Here is a 27845-nt window from a genome sequence, read left to right on the forward strand (position 1 = left end):
CCTTAAAAGGGATTTTGAGGCCTCTGGGTTTCATGATTGATTGAGATGAATCTGAGCCCATGCTTTTGCCTAAGGCACTGGAGATTGAGCTGAAGGTGCTGTCCCAACTTCATAAACAATGCCAGGAGCTGCAGCATTGCCCAGATGTCTTAAATGGCATCTTAAATAATGTATCTTTAAGCTGACTTAAATATGTTTTGGTGCCCTGTCACGGACCTTCCACGCCACAAGAAGCCGCAGAGTTTGAGGGTACCAGGGGGGAACACAGGGTCTGCACGGGGGTTGCATCCATGTACAGGAGGGGTCGTACACAGGGAGGGACAGCTCAGGTCCCATGAGTGGGACGATGAGACTCAAGCAGACTGTTTACATCGCAGTGTATTCCCAGGCCAGCTATAATGGGTCAGGTGGGAGTACGATCAATCACTCAAGTACACCTTTATACTTCTTGGATCTAAATCCTTCTTTGATCCAAGTCCTAAACCTCTAACACACCATATCCTCAATAAAGAAGACAAGGGAATCTTGTGTTAGTGCAATGATGCTCTGTGATGCACCACAGCATCTCTGTGAGGTTGACTGACCTTTTTTTTGTAGAGTTTTGTTGCATCCACAGGAGGCTGATGCATGCACATGTGTTGGTTGTGTGTGTACCTCCCTCAAAACCTCAGACAAATTTCTGTTCAACTAAGCTGCTTATAATGAGCTAGAGAAATTCAGCAGCTGGTCAAGACTGAAATCCTTAGCAGTTATTAATGAGCAGGGATACCTCGAGCAGAGTTATTATCATTGAGGTGTATGACATATGTGTATTTAATGCAATGACAGATTCAGCTCTGAGTTAATTACTGCCTCCAGCATCTGAACTGCAGTTTTCTAGGTGGGTCATCTAGTCACTACATCACTTTTAAGAGAAAGATGTTTTTCTCAGGGCTAACTATTTGAAAGTATAAAGTGCTGCTACGCACAGGGAAGAAGCCTTGTAGGGTTATTGCTCAGTCTTGTTTTTCCCACTCTTGCGTCCCTTCTCTTTGCCTCTTTCTCAGAAAATTTTGTTGCATCTTGAGTGCATTCTTCCTATGATCTGACAAGGTGGGCTGTTTTTCACAGCAGCTGTAGCACATGTGTGCTGTGCTGCATGCTGGCTGTGGGTAGTTCAGTTGCTTTTCCCACCATTCCATTAAACTCTGAACTTGACCCACTCTTGACACCCTAAAATTTTTGCCCAGCTTCTCAACTAAACATATTTCAACATCACACCAGCTTTCTAACCAACCACGTGCTTTGTCCCTACTCATCCATCTCCATATTGAAAGGACAGCATACATTCCTAAGTATCAACAGCTCATTAATATTTGCCCTAAAATGACTGCAAGAAGTCCCTTTCTCTTTCAAAGCAAATGCGGTATCTTCTGCCTTCTCTGTTGCCTTATTAGGCAATAAATAGGTGTATGCTCAGGGCAGCTCTGTCTCAGAGGGCAATAAATGCTCCTCATTTTGAAATGAAGTCATTTCTTTGAGAGCCATAGGCTTGGTTCCTATCCAGAAGGTAGGCATTCACACCCATGTTCAGGGAATGCTAAACACTCCATGACCAACAAGACAGTATTTTGCATGCTCTTCATACAGGTGTGAATATCCACCTAAAATACAGAATAACAGGAATTGTTTCAAAGATTTGTTTACATTTGAGGGAACCAGCCTTACAGGACAGTAGTACAGTGCAGTATGTACATTTTTTCCTTGTCTTTCTATCTCAGCAAGGATTCTCCATAAAGGGCAGACTCTTGCTGTCTGAGCATGGGCATCTCATACCCCTTAAAATGCCTGTGAACAGACCAAAGGTCTGCACAGGAAATCCCCATCCTTCTGGAGCAACAGCTGGAATCCCAACACAATACTTGCCAGTGCCTAATATGACACTAGCAATCTACTTTTAAGCAGCTGAGTCTTGCACAGTGTCTCCTTTTCAGATAGTCCTCAGTTAAACAGTCACAAATGTAGATGCATACAGCATAGGTGGTTTGGCACACTAAGGCAAGGGAGGGTTGGCCCACACAGCAGGTCTAAGACATGCCTCATCTTATCCTCAAGTAAATTCCTACAATAATCAAGATTAAACTTTCTTATTGACTATGAGGAATTTAAAGAGAAGCACAAAAGTGTTGGTTGGGGTCAAAGAGGTTTCTATACCTCATCGGCTAGAAGCAGAATCCGTCTCAGCGGTTCGTCACCAGCAGTGCATGTGGAAAGGGAGGGGACCTTCATGGGAAAAGCAAAAGGCCCATGTCTAATGCAGTCCCAAAGAGGGGAAGCAGAAAGGAACCACTTGGGTAGATGTGCCATCCGCAAAGCCAAGGAAGATCATCTCACTGCAGCATCTCCTGTGGAGAAGAGCAGGGCAAGATCCCTGAAGAAAGACGAGGAAATAAGCTGTTGTAAATGGGACAGTGGAAGGGGACAGAATAGAAAAAGCAATGCTGTAATGCTGCTTTTCCTGCTGAACATGTCTTTTCTAAGCATAGCCTGTATTAGTCTTTCAACACTGACACATCATGAGGTCTGCTCTTTATGAAAAAAAGTCTTCTATGAGATGTAATAGCTCATGTCTACCTAGTGTCTATCATTTAAAGGGTAAAGCGTCTTCTATAAATGTGGATTTTATTTCCCAGCATTCTAACAGCCATTCTGAGGCTGAATCCGATCGATCAGGAAGGTAGAGACCCATTACCAAGTGCTGCATGTAATAAGGTCTCTCAAAAGCCAGGAAGGGCTGTTTTCCAAATGTGTTGCTGAGTTGACTGTCAAAGAGGATTCAACAGAAGAGCAACACTGCAGTCGACAGTGAAACTGCATCTCTCATAGAAATATCCGGTCTGGCTTAAACTTACTCAGCTTAGGCAATAGTATCAAGAAGCCCAGGCAGCAAGAAAATACCATGATTTAATTAGTAAGACAGGACAGTGCATTCAAATCTGTCCCAGTGCAGGACATTCCCATGCCGCAGGGGATCCCTGGCTGCACGTTATTGCCATGTGCTCAAAATGATGCATAAAAATATATTTTCTCCAGGTAGAACAAAAAATGCCTAGTGGCTGCTCAAATAGCCAGATATTGCTTAGCATGGAGCAAAGAATTGATCTGCTACAGGTCCCTCAGAGAAGAAGTTGCCAAAACCCAGCTGCTGCCCATGTGCATGATCCACCTCAGGTCTGTAACAAGCCACCACCACATTAGGGAAGAAAGTAAAGCCAGAGACTACCACAAAAGCATTGGTTGCCAATACTGGGAGAAGAGGTGATGGATTTGGGCACCCAGATCTGGGGCTTCTGCTGCCACAGCCTGAGTTCAGCACAGCTTCCTCTCCGTGACAGAAGTAGCTCTGCAAACTCAGGCTGGGAATCCCTGTTAGGCAGAAATCATGTGCACTTTTTGTGAGCAGCCTGTCCTGGGCCCTTAAAGCATTGCAGTTCCTTGTGATGTGCTACAGCCTCGTGCCTCTGCCATAGCTTCAATGCAGCCATCCAGAAGGGATTCCCCAATGGTCAATCCCCAAAGAAAATCCATGTTTGAGGAGCACGTGGTTGAGATGCATCAAAACTGCTCCCTTAAACCTCGTGTCTCACCTGTGAGCTGCTGAATTAGGGCCAAATACTGACAGAGTGAAACCGTAAAAGAATCCAGTAGCCCCAGTAGGGCTGAGTACACTCACACCAGCAAATCCCCACTGGCCACAGACACACTAAGCAGGCATCCAGGCTCTGGTCAAAAGAAATGAGGTGTGTCAATGTCACACAGCCACATGCACCCAATAGCAGGGAGAAACAAAGAGCATAGGGAGGACGCTGCTGCATCCCCAGCCCTTGTCAGCTCAGCCCTGTGTTACCTTCCCTCCCTGGGAGTTAACTGCCTGCTCTGCCTCCACTTCCCCCATCACCGCCCTGCAGCAAGTCTCTCCTTATGCCATCTGCCTCACAGGAGGGAGCTGATGTGCATATAAATTGTTTAGCAGAAGCTCATGAGGGTCCCCAGTGTGACATACTGAAGGGTGCTAGGGGAGGGTTGAATTAATTTTGAACAATCGATGGGGACAATTCCCTCTCCAAAACATGTGGCATCGAGAAAAAACTTTCCACACTTCTCTTTTTAGCCAGTGTGTTTCATAGCAACTGTTTTCAGCAGGAGTGGGGAGCGGGGAGGGGGAAGTGTGAGCTTGTCACTGGTGCAAATCAATTATTGCTCTAAATTCAACACATTGCACGTGCAGAGCACCAGGGAAGAGCGTCTAACCAGAGTGCCAGCAGCCACGTTCTCGTGCCCTTGCCTCAGTAAGTGCAGGTATTACCCAAGCAGAGTGACTGAAGGCAACGAGGCTATTGCCGAATCAACATCTCGAGGATGCTTAGGCAGCGTGGATGTGTGTAATGATGCAACCAATGATGTCCTGTAAAGCTGCAGCTGGACCTGGATACATCACATGCTGGGGCAATGGCCAGGGCTGACATACTTCTCTGGGCAGCTGATTTCTACCTTCAGGTGTTTTGCGGTGGGTTTGGCCCCTACATGTCAGAGAGAAATTTCACATTTTTTTCTTTTGTAAGCTGACTGTTCCCATTACCTGTGCTGCAGTGAAATCTTCACACAGCAAGTTGCTGTGTTTAGTTATTCATTTCATGAAGAAAAACAATCCTCCTTCCCTTTTCAAATCTCTCCCTTTCCAATGCAATCAAATCTGTTCATGCTCATTAGTGTTTACCTTGCTTCTCTTCCTTATACTTTTCTTTATTTTAAAAATATCTATCCCAGTCCTTTTCTTAACTGAGTATTCATAATTGTGTGTAGACTTGGCTTTCTTCAAACCCCTGTCTCAAACCCCTTCAGTTTTTGCAATATCTACCAGGCCATGAAGTGATTACAATTGGCCTTTGCTTTCAAGGGCTAATTCACACAGATTTTGGTTTTTAAATATTCTTTTTTATCCTGGGGAGTCAGTTTGTTCAAGTCAGAGGCTTCATTTCTATGGGTTCAGGGAGCCAGGTAATACTAGCAGGCAGCCGCACTGAGAATGATGGGGGGGGACCATGATGCCCGAGTCACTCAGGGTGTTGTTCGTCAGGATGCTGACATTAGTGCCAAAAATAGTACAAGAAATTCCCACCCACTCTCCTTTACTCTCTGGTCACTTCCATCATACTGAAGCAAGGGTTTGTGGGCTGTACCGTAAACCAGTCACTGAGTTGGTCTCAGTTCAAAGTAGCATCTTTTTGGAGGGTTTTTCTGAACCAGTGCAATGGTTTGCTTCACAGCTCGACCCCATGAGCCCTCCCTGGCAGAGCAGAGAGGCTTGTGACTGCACAACAGGGCAGGACCTTCTGGCATCCACTCCCACAGATGTACATCCAAAACCTACAGAGAACAGCACCGTGCTGGTCGGGATCATGGGCCAGTGTATCTTTCCAAGCTTGAGTGCATCTCCAGGCTCACATAGTCAAACAGCATCCAGACCTGAGCTGGCTCTCTCAAGGATGCACACTGCACTCTCCATCCGGGGGTTAACGTGTGTCAAGCATGTCCACCCCAAGCAAGCTTGGTAGGACTTTCAGCTTTTTACCACGGAGCTCATTCCATAAGGGCTTTGGGTGCTGCAAAAAGCAACCCCAAAGGTACACGCAGAGCAAGGCTTACTGGTAATTCGGTGTGTTTACTACGGTAACATGCTGCAGTTCACCACTGTTCGTTTTTTCTCTTCCAGGTAGGCTGCAAAGCCATGATGGTTTTCTTCCAGTACTGCGTCATGGCTAACTTCTTCTGGCTCCTGGTGGAAGGGTTGTATCTTCACACCCTGTTGGTCATCTCCTTCTTTTCAGAGAGGAAGTACTTTTGGTGGTACATCTTGATTGGCTGGGGTACGCATCTTCCCAAAACTAGAGTGCCAAGACAGGCATTTTTAACAGCAATTGAATCCACAAACCTGGGGGCTCAGACAGGGCTGAGACGTAGTATACATGTTACCTTGCTGCCAAGAATTGTTAGTGCAACCAGGAGCAAGATCATGTGAATGGCCAGAGGAGTTTAACAGCATTAGCTTAAATCTTCAAAGGTATTTAAGAACGTAGTTTGTGCTGATTGATAGTTGAGAACCTCAGTGTCTTTAAGGGCTGTGGGCCTGAAACTCCTCATCACGTTTATAGTCATTTAGTCCTTTGATCCTGACTGACATCCCAAAGTTGATTTCACGCATTGACCTTAAATTGTAAGACAGATCCCAGCAAAGCAGGATTCCTGGACTGAACCAGACACCGCAGTCCATCACTCTCTCCTTGTCTCACTGAATTCAGGCCAGCTAGCTATCCTGAGATCCCATCGCCTGTGTGGTAATACTGATAACCTTCTGCTTACTGCATTCATGATTTCTCCAGCTTTCATGTGAATCTAGTCTCAAACACAAAATAAAATAAAATAAAATAAAATAAAATAAAATAAAATAAAATAAAATAAAATAAAATAAAATAAAATAAGAAAATGCCAAGCAAGACAGAATTAAACTCTTCACAAAGTAACTCAGAGCTGAATTGCTAACTTATGCAAATTAATCCTACCAGATCAACTTCTCTTCTTTCTCCAAAGAGGAAACAGAGGTCTATTTTCCCCTTTAAGCTATTTAGCTGAATATTTATATATAAGAAAGCAAAATGACTTTCTATTGCATGCTCTCAATAGCTAAAACTGAGAAATAATTAGAGCAGGGAAAAATCTTGAAAATAAAAGAAAAGAAAAAATAAAATCGTGTCATGTACAGGGGTATGTCTGGACTCAGGTTTTGATCAGTTAGCTGTAGAGTAACTTGCATCAAAAGTGACAGGAGTTACACTTGGGTTCACACTGCAGAAGAAAGACAATTCTCCGTGCTATAAGCATAAGAATAGATGGTGTTAGCAGGCCTTGTTTCAGATGCAGTTAATGAGGTCAGACCTTCTTTAAACCTGCCTTGTGCATCGATACCCTTTCTTGCAGCACAGTAGAGCTGGCAGATTTTAAAGAAGAATGTATGAAGCTAATGATTTTATATTCTGAGGTTGCGTGGGTGAGGAAGGGCAATTCAAGAAAATAACAGGTGCTTGAAGGATCTTTTGGCCTTTCGGTCATCCATCATTTGCAAGAGCATCAGTGATGAGTCAGAAATGGATCATGCAGGAATTAATAATTTGGACACACTAATTATAGTACTTACTGTTTGTATTACCATTGCACTCAGAAATCACTGGTAATAAACAATACACAATACTGTGACTAATGCAGAACAAAGCGACTTGTCCTTCCTGGAGTATTTGAGTATTTCCAATCTAAATCTAATCAAAGACAAGAGGCAAAGAAAAGAGGCACCACAAGGATGGAACAAGACCACCGTAGTCAGGCAGAAGATCATGGAGCGAGGAGAAGAGGCAGGTTCATCTGGCCAACTACATACATCTACATGTGAACTTGTTACTCCAGGCTCCCTTTATAGTCAGTGAAGATCCAGGCAACACAGTTGAGGGAGTCCAAGGGCGTATTTATTGTCCTAAAGCAAATATCTAAAGTAGCTCAGATGACCTGTGTGTTAGAAGTACATATTTCTCCCAGTTGATGCTAAAGAGAGCCTGTGGTGACTGGCTTAGATACAGGTGTCCACACCGCAGATGTCTAAAGTGATTCCTATTCCTTGCATTTCACCATCAGAAGGGTTTTTTTACGCACTGCAACAGGAAGGTAAATCTGCTGGGAGTAGTTACAGGAAACTCATCTTACATGGCCAGTGGGAGAGAAAGGCAACATGTTGCTTGTTTGGCATATGAACATTGAAAACATGAAGCATTTGCCCGCTCTTGAGGGAAGGCACCACCTCAGTCACTCTGGAGAGATGGAGAGTGGGGGAGAACAGCCCTGAAAGCACTGATAATGATTTCTGACAGTAACACCATCTCTTCTCTTGTCAGGTGCCCCTTCCGTGTTCATCACTGCTTGGACTATTGTCAGGATTTACTTTTTCGATGTTGGGTAAGCCTATGGACTCAGTTCTCTTTCCTTTAAAATTCTTCCTTCCTTTATCTCCAAGGAAGGCCAAGGAAAGCCCTGCAGTTTTAGTAACCCAGCCATCCTGCCCTAACCCCAACAGCAGTCAGAGCAGAGCGGAGGCTTTCCCCTGCCACCATGAACCGGGAAACGCTCCAAGGTCTCCCTGAAGACACATGGTTTATGTCAACTTAGGCCTGTCACTCACCCTCTTTGCTTCCCAGTTGGTCAGGATATTTGCAGGGAATTTGTGAACAGACCCTGATGGTCGCCTTTGGCCCTGTGATCCTGCATATAACAAAGATACCAGCTGAGCAGCTGCCCCATACTCAGAGCAGAGCTTTGCATCCTGCAGAATTGACCCTAAATATGCTCATGCAGCAGATACTTAATAAACACACCCATTACCTCTTCCACAGAAAAAGTCTAAAAACTCTTTTTTTTTTCCCCCAGGCAGATCTTAGGATCTGTTCTTCATCCTCTTGAACTCAGCAGTAGTCTTTGATATTTTATATAAGAAACAAGTAGAATACAGCTAAGTAAATGAGGCAGATATCAGGGCTACCCAAGGAGATATGCAAGTAAATAGGATCTGATCCTGCAATGCTCCTTCATGCTTTTACTCAAGCAGTCAGACTATAGTAATCGGAAAGGCTTTTATGAGAAAACACTCCAGAGAGTTAGAAAATCAGGTGCTCATTCTGTACTCGCTGTGCATGCCCTCGCTTCTTGCATTTGCAGCACGTAGTTAACTCCATTTTCTCCCGTGCATTCTCTCCAAATGTGTCCTGATTTGTCCTCATTTCAGTAAGAGAAGCAGATCAGATTTCTCATTGTGTTTTTGATTTATAGTCATGCTAACACATTTCCTGAGGGCTACTGACTTCTTTTATGGTTTCACTCTATCTGCATAAAACTGACCTTATTTACTCTGTTAATGAATAGCCTCTACAATGAGATAGAGACCAAAGGATTTAACCAGTCTGTATACCAGTTCTTCTTACTATATATTCCCCCTCAGCTCCAGCAATTCTTAATAAAAATACAGACTTCTTTGCATTTTCTGGAGGCTTTAAAGCTCTGCATTTTTGTGCCAAGTAAAACAGACTATGAATTTACAAGATATGCTAATACCTAACATAGATTTTTTTTTTTACATACTAAAATTACCTGCAGAGAAAAATTACAGGAAATTAATCCAGATTAAATAAAACCTAATTATGTAAGACTGGTTAAACAACATTAAGCCTCTATTTAAACATTCTAACTCTAAATTAAAGTGACCTTCATTCAGACTGCCTGAATTTATTTTAAAAATGAAGTGCACTAGACATAATTAGGGCCACTTTAACTCTAAATGAAAGGACAGCATGCACCTGACTAGGTGTAAACATCCGTATCTGAGCAATTCGCTGTAGTCTCCAGTGTAGTCCATGGAGTGCAATTCTTTTCGTCCTAAAGCTGATGCCTAAAATAGGTCTCAGGAACTGTGCCCTCAAAGTGCCTCTCTTCATCTACTATTACCTGCGCTGTCAGCATTTTGAATTAGATGAGCTGAATCTCAGTCTATGATGCGTTCCACTAATCTATTTCAAGCATGAATGAAGACTGATTTTCATGAATGCTGTCCTAAAAATGCACCTTCGATCACCTGACTCTTGTGACATCTTCAGATAAGTGTGTCCCAAGCAATATTAGTAATTTCCATGTCATTCTTATTCTGCCATTTCCTTATTGACTTTAAAATATAGTTCCAGATGACCTAGGTGAGTGGTGTGGTTTGCAGACAATTCTGACTTCAGGATGAAATAGATCCCACCCTGGACCCTATGGGCTTGTCTGACTAGATGCATAGCTCAGATGCAGCTAGCTGAATTTAGTCTGACTAAGCCCACCATGGGCTGGCTGTCATCTTTTTCAGAAGGGCATGTGGTTTTTTCCTGATGGTGCCAACTGAGCTGTGCTTTACAAAACTGCCTTCCATGATGGTGGATAGCCCATCTGACTACTGCTGTAAAAGAAAATAAAAAAGTCTATGGGGCCAGATGGGATCCACCCAAGAGTACTGAGAGAGCTGGCAGAAGTGCTCACCAAGCCACTTTCCATCATTTATCAGCCATCCTGGATAACCGGGGAGGTCCCAGGTGACTGGAAATTAACAAATGTGATGCCCATCTACAAGAAGGGGCAAAAGGAAGATCCAGGGACCTACAGGCCTGTCAGTCTGACCTCGGTGCCAGGGAAGATTGTGGAGCAGATCATCTTGAGTGCTATCATGGGGCACATACAGGACAACCAGGCCCTGTCAGCATGGGTTTACGAAAGGCAGGTCCTGCTTCACTAACCTAATCTCCTTCTATGACAAGATGACCCACTTCCTGGATCAGGGAAAGGCTGTGGATGTTGTATACCTAGACTTTAGTAAGGCCTTTGACAACATTTCCCACAGCATTCTCCTGGAGAAACAGGCTGCTTATGGCTTGATGGGCATACTCTTCACTGGATAAAAAACTGGCTGGATGGCCGGGCCCAAAGAGTTGTGGTGAATGGAGTTAAATCCAGTTGGTGGCCGATCACAAATGGTGTTCCCCAGGGCTCAGTATTGGAACCAGTTCTGTTCAATATCTTTATCAATGATCTAGACCAGGAGATCAAGTGCACCTTCAGGAAGTTTGCAGATGACACCAAGTTGGGCGGGAGTGTTGATCTGCTGGAGGGTAGGAAGGCTCTGCAGAGGGATCTGGACAGGCTGGATCAATGGGCGAAGGCCAACTGTATGACGTTCAGCAAGACCAAGTGTCAGGTCCTGCACCTGGGGCACAACAACTCCATGTACCACTACAAGCTTGGGGAAGAGTGGCTGGAAATCTGCCTGGTGGGAAAGGACCTGGGGGTGTTGGTCCATGGTCGGCTGAATATGAGCCAGCAGTGTGCCCAGGTGGCCAAGAAGGCCACCAGCATCCTGGCTTGTATCAGCACTAGTGTAGCCAGCAGGACTAGGGAAGTGATCATCCCCCTGTACTCACCACTGGTGAGGCCACACCTCGAATACTGTGTTCAGTTTTGAGCCCCTCACTACAAGAAAGACATTGAGGTGCTGGATCAAGTCCAGAGAAGGGCAACGAAGCTGGTGAAGGGTCTGGAGCACAAGTGTGATGAGGAGCGGCTGAGGGAACTGTGGTTGTTTAGTTTGGAGAAAAGGAGGCTGAGGGGAGACCTGATCGCTCTCTATAACTACCTGAAAGGAGGGTGTAGTGAGGTGGGTGTCAGTCTCTTCTCCCAGGTAACAAGCAATAGGACGAGAGGAAACGGCCTCAAGTTGTGCCAGGGGAGGTTTTGATTGGATATTAGGAAAAATTTTTTCACCAAAAGGCTTGTAAGGTATTGGAACAGGCTGCGCAGGGCAGTGGGGGAGTCACCATCCTTGGAGGTATTTAAAAGCCGTGTAGATGTGGTGCTGAGGACATGGTTTAGTGGTGGAGGTGGCAGTGCTGGGTTAACGGTTGGACTTGATAATCTTAAAGGTCCTTTCCAACCACACTGATTCCATGATTCTGTAGCATTGGAGGCCTCATGAATCTGTGGGTTTTGATAGCATTTCCTTGTAGCAGACCTCAGTGTAGGAGAAACAAAGTGAATCATGATCGTCCCCCACATTAACCCTGAGATAACATCTTCCAGCCCATTCCATTACCAAGGGGAAAAGTGCTCACAGCATTAAAACTGGGGCAACTGCTACCTACCAGCGCTCAAAGCCACTGCAATGCAAGTCTTCAGCCCTTCCCAGTTCATGCACACCAGATTTAGTCCTCTTCATATAACCTAACATAGCCATCTTTAGCGTTTAGGGAAACCAAGTATCTGAGAAGGTTACATGGCTGCTTGCTTGCTTTGCTTGATGTTTGAAGTCTGGTTTTGTTTCTTTTTAGGTGCTGGGAGGAAATAGTGGAATCCCCATTCTGGTGGATCATTAAAACTCCTATTTTGGTGTCTATTTTGGTAAAGTATCAGCACATTCTGCTGGCTGCAAAGCCATATTTAATACTAAGTGTGGGGAGTGCAGGGGTGTTGAGAAGTGTTCTGTAAATGTCCGTGGAAAATGCATTGATGGATAAAATCCCTCTGTATATTGAATGTCTGTCTTAAGATGAGGAAGCTCACCCTCTGGATAAACATCTTTACCTTTAAGCACTGACCATGGGAAAAGCTTGAGTGTCTAAACAACCAAGGTGGAGCTCATTTGATTTAATTCTGACCACCTCCATCTCAGCTAGTCACCCTGAGCACTCTGGTGCAGTAGCCATGGGTGTGTGTAGCCAGAGGAGGTTGAGGATCATTGTTAGAGATCCAGGAAAGGCTCAGCTTGTCTAAGGAATATGTCTAAATTCCATCAGATTAATTGTGCCATGAATGTTTGTTTTTCTCTGAGTTAACCATATGCAAAGCTGAGGGTGACTTATTCAGTTGTAGATGTCAATACTATAAAGTAAAATGGGATGAGTCCTACCATAAATTTCTACCTAGATACAAAGAGGTTAGATGAATTCCCTCAGATATTTGCCTCTTGTTACAGCATCCAGCACAAAGCTGGATTCCAGCTATGTATTTTTAAAATAAGTTCTTGAGAAGCTTGCCTAATTTCCAGATAAATCAGCAGAAGTACTTGACTTCTTACTTCTCTGGATATGATAAATTCTGACCACAGAAACCATGATACTTCTGAAGAAAACTGAGTCCTTCCATCCTTGCTGAATATTACGTGTTTCCTCTGTCAGGTATCAAGCCAAAACTTGAAATCAAATTCAAGTTAAGTTAAGCTTGAGTTAAACTTGGCTTTGAGTTTCCTTAAATGAAGGCAAGTATGTGGGAAGGGAAGAAAAAGAATGCAACAGAAATCAAACCAAATATATCACTTTTAAACAGAAATCTTTTCTTAGGCATACATTCTTCTTATTCCACGTACCTTATGATCTTTACAAGAAGACTTTTTTTCTGTAGTATTTGTCATACAGGGATTCCAAACTGAAACAGTTTGAATAATTACATCTTACCCTATTCATCTCACTGAAAAGAAATACAATACTTAGATGACACATCTCAAAATATTTATATCATCATATAAAGCTATAGATAGCATTTCCCTTTCCTGAGATAACCTCTTGGTAAAGAAATACACCCTGTTATCCTTGGATCCATGAGTCTATATTTTCTTTTGGCCAATAAATTATTTCCTTATTGCCAGACAAAATTTACTGGTTCTCCTTTTGCAGATATCATATAAATCTGGCACAATGGAAGGGCATGATAACCGTTATCTGGTGAACACCAGGTTTTTTCAGGGAGGAACGCAACATTTTCTCCATATCCATGGGAATAAAGCATAGATCTCAATGGAAGGAAGAAATGCATACATAAGATATATAAGATATAAGATATTAAGTACTGGGAACAGATCAAGTGCCTTTGATTGAAAGTGCCTAGGTTGAAAAATAAACTAAACAACTTCTCCAGTAGTCTGATAGCCGTACCTTCTACCACGCAATGCTGAGACTGTACTAAGCCTCTAAGTCACACTCCTCACGACTCATCACTGCCCCGTGTCCATGTTTGCTCTTGACCTCTATGAGCCAACACAGTCAGTATTTAACTGCTCTGATCTTACCTTCAGTGCTGCAGCTTGTGTGCTATCAGTGCTCATTAGAGTAATTGATCTGGATAATACTGATTTGAACTGATAAATTTTACTTGCCACCAAGTCAGATGCAAACCATTTTTATAAGCGATTAAATATGAACAGAAACTGTAATAAATGGCATGGGATAGATAAAAAGTGATTAAGCAATGCATCATAACCAAGAAATACAATTAATTTCCAATCACTCATGGCCTTTGAAAAAAGAGTGAGTGGCTAATTGAGAGATGTGCTTCAGTCTACTTTATTCACCTGTTGTTGACATAAATGTAGGAATTGCTGGAAGAAATTTTACAATCTGTTTTTGCAGGAAACCAGATTGGCTGCTTAACATGATCCCTTCCAGCCATTGAGTCTCTAAAAATCAGAATCATTTGTGCATTTGCTAACCATGAAAGGATAAAGAAAGGGGTTGTGTGCCAAACTAAAACTAAACTAAGTTCACAGAAATCTGTCGTCGTTTTCCTGTTTTATCTGTTGCATGAATAACAGCATGATTCAATGGATAGGACCTTAAAAGCAAGTAGATATGCATTCAACTCATGCCACCTACTACATGCCTTTAGGAAACTGCCATTCCTGTCTCTACACCTTTGCTATCAAATAAGGGTAACATTGCTCGAGTGAGTTGGTTGAGCGCTTTGAGATTTTCTGAGTGAAAAGCACCATCTAAAATCTAGGTATTAGCTAGACTGCTCTGGTCTAACGTCCTAGGAGACAATGTTTTCCACCATGTCGGTGACATCTATCCCTTGCTATACAAGGTCTCCCGCTTCTCTCCAGACAAGACATGCCCAATAGCATTGAGTAGAGGCCCGTTTGAGTGGATACTGCTTTGTGTTTTGTTTTGGTTTCCTTGGCTCACTGCCTCAGTCTTTGACATGCTCAGCAGCCGGTCCCATGTCACCGTCTCCCGAGGGCTTTGACGTCCGTCGCTCCGCTATCTCCCAAGGCTCTTTTCCCACCCTGTCGTCGGCACTCCCCCACGCAGCAGGACGTCGTGCATAGCTGTGCTCTATGGGTTTGACATCATCATACTTGGGATGTATGACACAAAGTCCCAAGCAGGCTGATGTCAGGCCCAAGATGGCTGCCATCCTGTGTCGGTTTACTATGTACTCTCTGAGTGGGGTTCTCTGCTCATGGCTTTTTAACAACAGCTTGCTCCATGGCAAAAATATTGCAGTGAAAGGAATTCCCCTCTAATGATGGGCTCTTTTCACCAGAGAAAAATACCAATTTTTTATTTCTCTCTCTGTTTCCTTTCTCTCCATCCCGACAGGTGAACTTCATTCTCTTCATTTGCATCATCCGTATCTTAGTCCAGAAGCTGCATTCCCCAGACGTTGGACACAATGAAACCAGCCAATATTCGTAAGTCCTAGACTTTTTCAACCCTATTGTATGGTTTTGGGGAAACCTGTTTGGCTGTTAGCTCATCATTGCATCTGTCTGCACTGATCAGAATCAAGTATTTGTTAATCAATTAAAGATGATCAGAACTCAGGAAATGGGGCATTTGCTAGAATAGCTGGGCATGTTTGATGTCAGTTTGAACAGAGAGGCGAGAAGGCTTTCTCCTGGGATAAACAATGAAGACGTGAGAGCAAAAGTAATGATCATGAAACAAAATAGGCTTTTTCTTTGTATATTCAATATTTATTGGATTCTGAAGGCAGAGGGACCCTGATAACACAGGGTAGCTGTCCACAGTATACAGGCTTTTTTTCTGAACTAGTTACCCTCAGCTCACTTTTTGAAAGGAGAGATCTAGAAAATTAGTTCATTCAGTAGAATCTATGGCAAATTTTCCTTATCTTAAAGCAGACTCCTAAACTAGACTGGATTAATTCAACACTTTTGTCTTCACTTTGAGAAGCAGCACTGTCTCAGAAGTTTTGCTTTACATAATGCTTTTATTCCAGGGACAAAACATTGACCGTAATAGGGCTTTTTATAGTGAACAACATGCAAGTGAGGTCAGCATCGGTCTCAGTGGCCAAGACTGGTCTTAGTTGCAGTATTTTAAGAGGGCAAGAAATCTGTCTATCTGTGTGGATTTATTCTGGCTTCAATGCAAATAAAATAAAAGTTCAGACCATCTTATTTTTGACTCTTGCCACTGTCCTGGCTCGGCATTTCAACTATCCTACATATTTATTAAATGTTTCCTAGAAAAGAACTGAAAAGACAATAGCTCAGTGTCTACATGGTCACTGCTCGTATACCTTTGTCTTTGGAGGGAGCTGTGCACTTACGTACCCTGAAGAATCTGAGCTCAGTTCACCTTTCTGCAAGATGGAAGATAATATCAATACGGTCCTTAAATACTGACCATCCATGACACTGAGTCTTTCTCTCTAGTGATGGTAAATTATGCATTTCATCTCCCTTGAGAGAGATCCTTGGATTTATGGAAGGAAATTCCAGTATTTGACCTTAACTTCTCCCTGCAGCAGCCAAAGCCAATTACCTCTTTTTCTGTCGTCAGAAGGTGCCAACACTGCCAGACCCCGTGCTTTCTATCACCTCCCTTTATGTATTTCCAATTGGGCATTGTATCTTTGTACCCCCAGGATTGCAACAGCTTTGGCCAGGTACATAGATTAAATCAGCATATTGAAATATGTTCTAGTACTAAGCAGCAGCCTGGAGCAGTTGGCTCCCATTCATGTCAGTAGAAGTGCTGCCAACACGCATCGGAAGGGTTATGCCCAGATTACCTCGGAGGTCATGCTAAGCTTTGGGTTCAGGGCTTTTTACTTCACATTTTCCAATGAAGTGGGAGCTTCCAGGAAAGCTCTCTTTGCCTTGTAAACAAACACAGCACAGATGGGCAGTAAGTAACATGGACTCCCACTCTGGCTTGCCAAACAGGAGGTGCTGCTGAAGTACAAATGATCTTCACATCTACAGTTCCTCACCTTCCTTCTCCAACTGGAAAAACATCTCAGTTCCATTAGAGCATGAATCAGTTACTCACTTACAGGTGTCCAAGCCATATGAGGTGCTTTAGGACATTTGAGATATTTGCCTGGACCTGGCACGTAGGACCCAGGACCTTTGGGAGACTTGTACCCTTATACAGTGGCAGCTGGCCACCACCCAGATTGTCTGGGGCACCTGGAAGTCTCTGTTGACTGTATTGACTGCAGTGGGACATGAGACACCACACTTTCCTATGGAAATGAATAAAAAGTATCTCAGCCTGAAGGCTGGATCCCACCAAGGGGAGTTCTCAGTGTGGTCCTAAGTTTTTAATGTTTAAACAGCAATCTGTAGAGACATCTGGGGTCCAGAGCCTTTTATAAATGCCATTAGGCATGTGAACTGCAATTGTAGGTACCTGGATCCTTTTACATGTCATTCTCTTATTACCTAAAATGCTGCTGCTATCTTCAGGGGTTTTACCTGCAGGACCCAAGAGATCTTAGCAAAAAACTGCTGCTAATGATATGTGTGGGTACCCCCTGCCAAATCGCAGAAAAATATGTTTTAAACTAACAACATCGGGGATGTATCATTTGCATTTCTCCGTCCTCTTGTTTATTTTATATAAAAAAAAATAACATGTTGACAGTATTGTTCAGTTCCAACCGGTTTCAGTTTAGCTGCAGGCTGGAAGTTCAGGTGTGTTGCTGACTCACTCATTGATGCTACAGACAGTGAACTGGGCTTTAATGTATTGGAAACTGTGAAAACAAGTCTCCCAAAACAGTTGTCTGGAAATTACAAGAGACATGTGCAAGAATGGGACAGCAATATTTCAGGCAGATAGAAGTTGGTTTCTGAAACAGACATCTTGAGCAAAATTCATCTCTTTCTTTTCTGTACATGTTCATAGATCAATATTATCATCCATGTTTTCTGGGTAACTTTTCCGTTATGCATTCAAGGAGCAGGACTAAAATGGTGGTTGACTCTTATGCACTCCCAAGGAGAGGAGTAGGTTCAGTGCAGGCTAGTGGAGATGCGTTCCCTAAATTACCTGTCACCATGTATATCTGTCAGAGAGGGTAGGTCTAAGAAGTGCACCCTGTGCTGGGAGTGGAAGTAATGAGTTTTTTGAGAAGCCATGGCTTCTAGCAGGTAGATTTAATCAGCTTTGGACAACCTCCCAAGCAGTTCTGCCTCCTGCACAACCAGGCTTTAGCTTCCTGGGAAAAATTACAGCATGACTGGGGAAGATTATTTTCCTCATTGCTGTGTTTGGAGGGGAGTCTTTTAAATATCACAGGGCTAGACCATAGAGCCCTTGCCTCAAAGCAAACTGAGATTTAAAACATCACTCAATATTCTGGGGAAGCTCAGTGCTAGGAGCAAGAGACTGGTTTGGGGTGTTGTACAAAGTAGAGGAGGGGGCTCCTAAGGTTTGGCATTTGTGCACTTTTCATTGCCACAGTCCAGCCAGGAGGAAAAATGTTATAACTGAGGCCCCAGTATTTGACATGGAAATCATAGAACCATTTTGACTGGAAAGGACTTTTAAGATCAGCAAGTCTAACCGTTAACCTTGTACTGCCAAGTCCACCACTAAACCGTGTCCCTAAGCACCACATCTACACATCTTTTAAATACCTCCAGGGATGGTGACTCCACCACTTCCCTAAGCAGCCTGTTCCAGTGCTTGACAACCCTTTCGCTGAAGAAATTTTTCCTGGTATCCAATCTAAACCTCCCCTGGCGCAACTTGAGGCCATTTCCTCTCATTCTGTCATTTGTTACTTGGGAGAAGAGACCAACACCTGCCTCACTACAGCCTCCTTTCAGGTAGTTGTAGAGAGCGATAAGGTCTCCCCTCAGCCTCCTTTTCTTCAAACTACGCAACCCCAGTTCCCTCAGACGCTCCTCATGCTGTCTGCAATGATAAGACAAACTTTTCTAATCCATTGGAGGTTGCAAACAATATCTCTATGAATATTGATCTCCTCTAGGCTGACAGTTCCTGAGAGATTAGGGAGAGAGGAGAGGTCTCTGCAAAGCCAGTATTGATGTTCACTGAACTGTGATATGCTTAGAAAATGAGTTGCTTTCTCATATGTTGGGAGCTGGGGGAATTAGGGCTGGGTCATACTAGTGTGGGTCACACAAGACATCCAAGAGGACTCAGATTTTGGATCTACTCACTATGAGGAGGGATGTGTCTGCTAGTGAGGGATGTGGTAGGAAAGGCAAATTCCTGGAAAGTTCTTTGGCTTCCTACAGGCACTCATTTTGCCTGGAATGAGTTGCACCCAGTGCCTTTCAGCCAGCAGGTATTCCCTGGGGAACCACAGCCTCCAACCACAACCTTAAAGTCAAGCTGTCTTTGGACCAGGCCCGGGGAAAGCTGGAAAGGTCTGCTGGGGCATACAGTGATGAGCATCATCTACATAAAGCTGGCACATCAGCCTTCCCAGTGGGCTTATGCAGATGGCAAATAAATGAAGATAGTCTGAGGGGACTGAGCCTGATGAGACTTTGAAGGTGAAGAGTTTGAAGATGGAAGAACAAGTATGTCCAACATCCCAGCTGTAGTTTTCCTCCAGAAGCCTCTGGGAGAGGGGGACATGGGAGAATGTGGGTGACCAAAGGAGCCAAAACCCCCATAAGCATCCTTAGCCCCTAATAATGATTACATTTAATAAATTGTCATCTCTTCCTAATTAGACCTCTGATTACCCAGCCTGATTCCATTAAGCCACTAATACTGTTCATCCCCCTCCTTTCGAGACATCCATTGTGCAATAGCCTGTCATTATTCTGAGCTAAACATACCATTTCTCTCCCAAAAGCTGTAATTTTCCGAAATCCCAAGCAAACAAAGACAGCCCTAGATGATGATTTAGCTTGTGGAGATGAAAAAAAGATCTCCAGTGGGAGGGGAAGAAGAGAGAAAGGAGAAAGAAATACCTCCATTGAAGTTACTAGGAATAAAGATGTCACATTTTATTTTGTCACTACATCTGAAATCACCAGCCATCTGCAGTCTGCGGGACAAGGAGAAATAACCTATGGCTGATCACTGCCTTAGCTGGAGGCACATGTATATTTATATGAGAGCTGTTAATGAGGAGGAAAGCAAGCCTCTGGAAATGCTCCCAGCATGGTCGTTGGTTAGTTTGAACTGCCTACAGTGACTGTGCCCAGCTGAGAGTCCACCTCCGCATGTCATCGCATCCCAGCCCAGGTTGTCAGAGGGATCCTGGGGAGGTTAGGCTGTGAGGAGCTAGCTCAACACCCTCCGTTTTGCTGTACGCCAGACACTTCTTCCCTGTGGGCAAGGGCAGCCTCCTGATGCTGCCTCACTCGAGACTGCTGTTGAAATGCTGGATGTTCCCAGGACCCCAGGGTAAGTGGCCCATATCACATCTCCTAAGGGCTAACAAAGGCACTTAATATGCATGATACAGGCTACACCATCATGATCCAGGTAATCAGTAAATATGTACTGCAGCAAATTAAAATTTCGGGGTTGCATAGGGCTCAGCTGCAGGATTTCTCACCAGCTTACCCTTTAGCTCGTCTTTCCTCTCCCCTTATAACTCATGTTTGACTTTCCAACAGGAGGCTGGCCAAGTCCACCTTGCTGCTGATCCCTCTCTTTGGCATTCACTACATCATGTTTGCTTTCTTCCCTGACAATTTCAAAGCAGAAGTTAAGCTGGTCTTTGAGCTCGTGGTTGGGTCGTTCCAGGTAAGCCACCTTTTGGGCCACCGGTCAGTCACCAGGTCTGTTGGCAGGGAGAAGTGTAATGAGCTTGACAATGAAATAAGCAAACTTGTAAACTGGGTCTTTGCTGGACCTGCCCAGTACTACTGTTATACCTTTGGAGGAAAAGCTACTCACTCCAGCTTGTCCAGGGTGGAAGATAATTTTATATTTTGTCTCCTGGAACTCAAGGAGAAGATTCTCTCTCCTCATTTTAGCCACCTGAAAAGAAAATGTACCTCTATAAGTTAGTCAACCTGGGATTTTTTGTACTTAAGGGAGAAAAATGAGCACCTCAGTTGAGTATATATATTATTGACATGGTGTAAGATGAGAGAAATCACCTTTAGGAGGAGTGCCTTTCTGGCCATTAACAGGAGTCTAGTCTGTCTTCAACCAGTTGACTTGCATGAATTTTCTTCTCTGTTAATAAGCCAAGTCCTGCTGGTAGATCCTGCTCAAGCAGGATTCCAGTTCATTGGCATAGGAGGCAGGTTCCCCATGAGGATGGATAATGGGTCTGTCCTCCACATTAATCTTTAGGAAGACCTGATGGAGTTTGCTTCTTAGACCCTCCCACATGCTTCACTTCAGTCAGTTCTGGTGTTGGGCTGTTAACCTTGGCTCTGCTCTGAGTGAAAAGAAGCACTTATTTATGTATTTCGTCCCATTGCATCCATTCATTAATCAGCTCCAGCAACTTTGTGTTCCCATAGCCTGCAAGCAGGATCTGTCTGTACCATACACGTGTCAGTGGCGTGCTTTGTTCAGTGGTGAATGAGTTAATGTCCCTGTCTGCATCATCATCACTTCACATCTGGCATCTCTTCTTTGAGAGATGAATGGATCTACACTCACTGCTTGTGATCTACACTCACTGCTTGTCTTTAGTGTTTGCAGCCATAAGGGCTAGAGATAAGTTTATTTTATTTTTTTTCAGTGAAAGCTGAGATTTACAAAAATGAGGTGTCACTGCAGGGGAGATGGGAAAGGAACAGTTTAGCCCTATAACATATCTAAGATCATTCTGACCTTGATGAAGTACTAATGAGCATGATTAGATCTCCCCAGTTTCAGCAGGAAAGTTAGGTCTAGTATCCCATCCAGTTGCCTCTAATGCCCCAGTTTGAATGACCAAGTGTCCCTCTGAGAGCTGAGCTGACTGCTGATGGCTTTAAACACCAGTCTGGAGCAATCTTTGAACTCACACCCATACATCTGCTGCAAGGTACCTTAACCAATCTTCCCCTGCTCCTTTTATAGGGAAAAGGCAATCAAGTGGTTTCTAAGGGGCACCTTAGCAGTTCCCCAGCAGTGTGCCCTTTCTCCAAGGCTGCAGTGAGTTTTAGAGGTGCTAACAGCCTGTTGTCTCCTTTCCCCTAGGGATTTGTGGTGGCTGTCCTCTACTGTTTTCTCAATGGGGAGGTAAGATCAACAGTATTGTTTGGATAATGCTTGCAGCCAATTGAATGCTTGTGAAGAGTGAGTTGAGACATGTCCCATTCCTGATGTTACCATATCGGGGGAAGCATCCAAATCAAATAGCTCATTCCAGAAAAACAACTTAACCATTTGCCTGACAGTTTCCAGCACAATTAATAAACATATTAAGACTTTTGTGTAGTATTGCTGCTGCTGAGACCATCCTTTACTCATGAGACAGCATCAGCAGAATTCCCATATGACCTTGCATAAACCCTGATCCAAAGAGACCACCTTCAGCAGGGGAGGATAAAGTCTGTCTTCTAAGCCCTACTCATGCTTGGCGTCTCAATGAATCCTCCACAGAACCAGGCCACTGTCAGGATGGAGGCTCGTTAGTGCAGTGATATTTTTGCTCCATCTGCCCATAAGAAATTCAGCAGAGAATAATTAAACCCATATCACAAAGGCTCCCAAGTAGGTGTGAGCAGCTAAAAACTTGGAGCCGCTCTCAGCTGGAGCACGTTCAGCTCAATAAACTGAGCACGGACAAGAAAGAAGCAGCTGTGATCTGGGTTTGTGTTCCAGCTTCCTAGGGAGAGGAAGAGTGTCCAGAATCACAATTTATACTCTTACAGCTCTGATGCTGCTTTCAGCCATGCTGATGCCATGTGTACATCACACAGTGACATGCAGGGCAGATAGCCCAGCTCCAGCAGAGACCTTTGCCAGTAAGCTTGTGTGGAGCAAGACAGAAATACACAAAGTTATTAATGATTCAGAACCGATACAGGCATTGACGTGACTTGTTAGGCACAGACCAGTGCCAGGTAAACGTGCTTCTACCTTACAGGCATTGATCTTGCCTTTCCACCTCTCCAGTCCTGGGGCTTGCGTCCTGGTGGTGTACTATTCCTGTGCTTGCTGATCCCAGAGACCCTCAGACACAGCTGTTTTATCTAATTCATAGTGTTATCTAAAAATTTGGACTGGAAAGCTGCAGGAGAAGACAGGGATGGTGGCCAGATTTGTTCAGGATTTGAATCTGGACACTGTAAGCCAGGTGATGTATGTAAACTCCCTGAGCAGGAACAAGTAGCTTCTATCAAAAAAGCATAGCTGTATTGACAACTTTGCAAACAAGCTATAGTTAAATCATGTGTATTTGGACAAAAACAGGGCAGTGAAAAAAAAATTATTAATTCTACTCACAAAGTGTAGAATATGTTGCCATTAAGTTGTCTAGCACTTTCACTGTATCAATAAGCAATTCCCTGTGCTCACCTTTCTGCTGAAGCTCAGGTATTTCTGCTCTAATAGTTCACTGGCTGGAGTGTGACCTCTCTCTATGTGGCCAAAAGTTCTGGCCAGGTTGAGTTTAGTGACCTTTATAAAATAATTGTTGGCCCCTTGGTAGGTGGGTCACCCATTGCTACTCACACAATCAAGTCAAAGCAATGGAAGATTCTCCCCTCTGCTGATTTGCTTGTCTTTCCACCACCTAGGTCCAAGCTGAGCTCAAGCGAAAGTGGCGGAGGTGGCATCTGGAGCGGTTCCTGGGCTCGGACATGAAGTATCACCACCCTTCCTTAGGCAGCAATGGCACCAACTTCAGCACCCAGATCTCCATGCTGACCAAGTGCTCACCAAAGACACGCCGGTGCTCTGGCTTCCAGGCTGAATTCTCTCTGGTGTGATGGGGAAAGGGTACCCGAGCACTGAGCATCCAAGAGAGAAACTGAGACACAGAAGGATCCCCAGGAATCAGTGATATGATGGCAAACTCTTGTGAAATGACATGCTCCACATGAGCCAACAGAGGACACAAAACTGGAAAAGCCACTGGCATCCAGAACAAGATCAGACAAGCCAAGAGACAGAGAATTACTTTTCCTCTCCCTCTTTGCAGACCTTTCACTCTTAAGTTTCAAGCCCTCAGGGGTTGATAACTACGAGTAAAGGTCCCAGTCCCTTGAGGAGAGTTTGGGAGATCCTGATGTGTCATAAATAATGAAGCATGAGGGGTAAGGGAGGGGAGAGCCTGAGGCCTTGGTGGCTTTACCAGAACCGGCATCTCTGAAACAGATAAATTGCACTTTTTAAAAAATGAGCCAGTAAAGGAGAGAGGGAGGCAAGAAGCAGCAAAAAAAGTAAAATGCCAAACATATGAATGTGCCACAAGTCCCGTTGGCAAGAGGTGCTGATAAGGCACCGAAGACAGAGTCGGGACACGGGGAGAAGGGACTGGAGGAACACGAGCAGGAAGGGGAGAGGCCAGCGCATGGCCCCTGCCTCTGCGTTTACACATGTGAAGGTGAAGCTGCAGCACCAGAGAAGCCCCTCGGAGGATGCCCCGGTGCTGCAGTGTGTTCTGCTAATTGCCCACCATCCTTGTTAGCAAAAGCTTTCCAAGCACCCTCGGGTGCCCTCTGGAAAAGCAGGTCACTGAGAAGGAACAGCATGAATGCCCTTCTCTGCGCTATGTTCATGACAGCGTGTTTTGTTTTGTTGTTTTCAATGAACAGGAAACTCAATTTGCATGTATAAAACCAGGTACAGATGCCAAAAGCGGAGCACGGCTGTGTTTTTCATTCTTTTTAAGTTCGCCCATAAATCTTGGTGCATTAACGCACCCAAGATCATTAGGGATCAGGGGAAAACAATTGGTCTGTAATTTGTTTGCACTTGCTTAGCACACACTGCCAGGAGAGCGAGATGTAGAACCCTGTAATCCTTAATTGAATCAGACCTGCCATAAGGAGCCACTCTCCAGATGAAAAAATCAGCATCACAGCAGCAGGCAGAATTGCTTTCATCAGAACAAGGTTGTCTCAGAACTAACTGGCACTCCAGGAGTCAGGAAGCAGTGAAGGAGCTATTAAATTGATTTCTTCTTCAGCTTTTGTGGGGAGCTTTCATCCTACGATGAAGGCATTGTTAGAACTTTAAGATGTGCTTGTGTATTTTACCTCTTTTCTGAAGGCCTGTTAGTTTCCATATAGGGGCAATCCCTATTTGAAGAAAGCACATATCCTGTGAAGATCCTGTTAAAACCGAGGGAATAGTTATTTTTTAATTTTCTTTTCTTGGAAGGGCGAAGGAGAGGTGTGAAGCCAAATCCTGCTCAGACATGCCAGGCTGGCGTCTTGCAGGGCATCACATGCAGCTCAGGCTCCCAGGCGCTGCATTCGAGACAATCCCCGCAATCCCAAACTCAGAAGATGTCTATGACAACACAAGGATCCAGATGCTTGTGTTTGTGTCCCACCCAACTGCATCAAATGGGATTGCACCAGTTTTATGCTGGGGGTGGGAAATCCCTGCCCAGCTCAGGTGTGCACTTAGTAATTGGGTTGCCGTCATTCTGCTACATCCAGTACCTGAAGGGGCTACAGGAAAGCTGGAGAGGGACTTTTTACAAGGGCATGGAGTGATAGGATGAGGGGGAATGGTTTTAAACTGAAAGAGGGGAGATTTAGATTAGATATTAGGAAGAAATTCTTTCCTGTGAGGGTGGTGAGACACTGGCCCAGGTTGCCTAGAGAAGTTGTGGCTGCCCCCTCCCTGGCAGTGTGTAAGGCCAGGCTGGATGGGGCTTGGAGCAACCTGGTCTAGTGGAAGGTGTCCCTGCCTGTGGCAGGGGGGTGGGAACTAGATGGTCTTTAAGGTCCCTTCCAACCCAAACCAGTCTGTGATTCTATGATTCTATACTATAACATGCCATAGCACTGTCCTTGTGAAGGACAGTATGGGTCACCAATGCACATACAGGTTAAGGAAGGTGTGCTCCTTTTTCAGAGTTCAGAGCTCAACTTATCCACCAGGTACTAACAGTACCTTTACTGTACTTCTTTTTCTTCATAATGAAATGTAGTTCATAGAAGGGAAGCATCTGTTTGGCGAGTTTGGGGTTTGTTTTGCTTGCTTGTTTGCTTGCCTTAGGCATCTGTGACTCACTGTCAACAAACCACACTGAGCCCAGGAGGAGAGATACAGATCTGGACATCCAGTTCCTTTCTCAGTTCTGAGAGGGTGGTTGTTCCATGCCATAACCCTCCCCAGAGCTATATCTGTTATCATCTGAGCTCGATGCTTCCAAAATATTTCTCCACATGTGGGACTGAGAACAGCGTAGAGGGCTGAAGTCAGTAAGGGGCATGAGATACTCTGATACAACTGCCATGAAGGGTAGACATGCAGTCATGAGTTTTCAGTGAGCTAGCTCAGATGCTGTCACAGTGTAGCCATGGCTACCCAGACTGCAAAACCTAAGAGGATAGGAAGATATTGTGAAGATAGTCATAATGAGCTCCATGGTCCTGCAATTAAAGTGCTGACGAGACCCCAGGCTAGCCAGGTGAAAGCCATCTTTTTTATGGCTACATTACACTGAAAGCATATCATTAGCAGTTAGAATCCATCACTGATGTGCCATAAGATCATCAAAATCCTCTCTTAGCAGCTCTCTAATTCCCAAAATCCAGAGAAACCAAGAGAATGCTTAAAATTTCCCCCATGCAAGCATACTGAAGCCCTTATGCCCTGATACCCCAGGAACAAGGTCCCCATTAAAATCTCTGTGAGGTTTTCAGAAGGAAGGACCATCTTTGTGTTTGGTGCTGGCGTTGCTCTGGTGAGTGGTTTCAGTTCTGGATTAGGACTCACACAGAAGATGCTGGAGAAGTCACACCAGTACCATCAGTTCTTCTCCTGTGCCTGGTTCAAAGCAAGGATTTGACCAAGCTCTGCATTTCACCAAGGGAATGGCTAGCTGCAAGGAAGCCCAGAAGCAGCAAGTGAAAGCTCTCTCTCAGCTTCCAAGTTGTTCCACTTGGTATGAAATGCTTCCTCTCACTGGTTCAATGTTTGAAAGCAACATCAGTCTGGGAAAGATTTGATTCATCAGGCTGCAAAGTCATTCATCATGGTAGATGCTTATGCCCAACAAAATTGGTTGGCTGCAGAGAATCACTGCCAAATCTTGTTAATGCATCCACTGAGGTGCCTAAGGTGTGAACTTGAATCCCAGGCCCAGACAAGCAGAGGAGGAGTTTGAGCACAGAGCTGTTGAGTATAAGTGACACACCATTGCCAGCAACCTCCTTTGTGAGGTTCCCATCTCTTTTAGGCAGCCTTGCTGGGCTGGAAGGTCCATGTCTGTGAGCCGTGAGCAGTTAGACACATTGTGCATTTTCCCTCTGTTGTTCTTCACCTTCCTTTTCCTCTCCCTGTGCTTGTAACTCCATCTGCAGGAGGACCTTCCGCTTTGTACTTACATCTCTTCCGTTTCAGCCCTGTGGTAGCCTGTGCCAGCATCAACCACCTGCCAAAGGCAGTGAGAATGGGTTGCCTTTTAGAGATACTGCAGGGAAAAATTCAGCTGGCTATTTACCCATGCCACAGGGCCTTCTGCAGCCCGTGAGATTCACCACCAGGCTATTCTGCATGGGAGCCTCAAGATAGGATATGACCTAAACTGAGGGGCTCCTTCAAAAAACGTTGACTGCATCAACCTGCCAGGAGCAGTGCCTCCAGGCATCCTACTTGCAATGATTTCATCACCGAACATCCAGCCACGTTGCCATTGTGCTGTCAAGGGTGTTTGAGAGATTAAATGAATGGGCTGAATATACCTGCCGTGACAGGCATGGCAATATTAGTGACGCAGGCAGTGCAGAGCTGCCAGCCCAGCTGTGCTGGCCTCATGTTTCAGGAGAAGAGAGAAGTCAGTGGTGAAATCAGAGCTTTCCACTCTGGGGATATGAGCAATCAAGTGAAGGCTGACATTCAGATCAAGTCCTCATTTAAGTGGCTTATTGCAGGAATTTGGCCCCATAACTTGGCCTCCTCTGCTTTGTTTTTCATCCAACTCATCAGTAAAATGGAGTTCAAGGACCTTGCTGCAGCCCCAAATGACAAACCCATCTGCGTTGTCCTGAACCCATGCAGAACACACGCTGCAGTGCTCAGGGCTGCTGCTCACAGAGC

The 27845-nt window shown here is 44.5% G+C and overlaps 1 protein-coding gene across 1 annotated transcript in view; it reads left to right on the forward strand.

The window, feature by feature from the left end:
* Nucleotides 1-23554, forward strand: part of LOC137665609 (vasoactive intestinal polypeptide receptor) — a 72641-nt gene extending 49087 nt beyond the window's left edge. The window contains exons 6-12 of the mRNA XM_068404847.1: nt 5753-5906; nt 7977-8037; nt 11982-12051; nt 15027-15118; nt 20291-20420; nt 21819-21860; nt 23363-23554. Coding sequence (XP_068260948.1) covers nt 5753-5906; nt 7977-8037; nt 11982-12051; nt 15027-15118; nt 20291-20420; nt 21819-21860; nt 23363-23554 — 741 coding nt within the window. The remainder of the gene's footprint in view (nt 1-5752; nt 5907-7976; nt 8038-11981; nt 12052-15026; nt 15119-20290; nt 20421-21818; nt 21861-23362) is intronic.
* Nucleotides 23555-27845: the final 4291 nt, after the last annotated feature.

This window comes from Nyctibius grandis, chromosome 7, assembly GCF_013368605.1.
Source record: "Nyctibius grandis isolate bNycGra1 chromosome 7, bNycGra1.pri, whole genome shotgun sequence".
NCBI classification, from domain to species: Eukaryota; Metazoa; Chordata; class Aves; order Nyctibiiformes; family Nyctibiidae; genus Nyctibius; species Nyctibius grandis.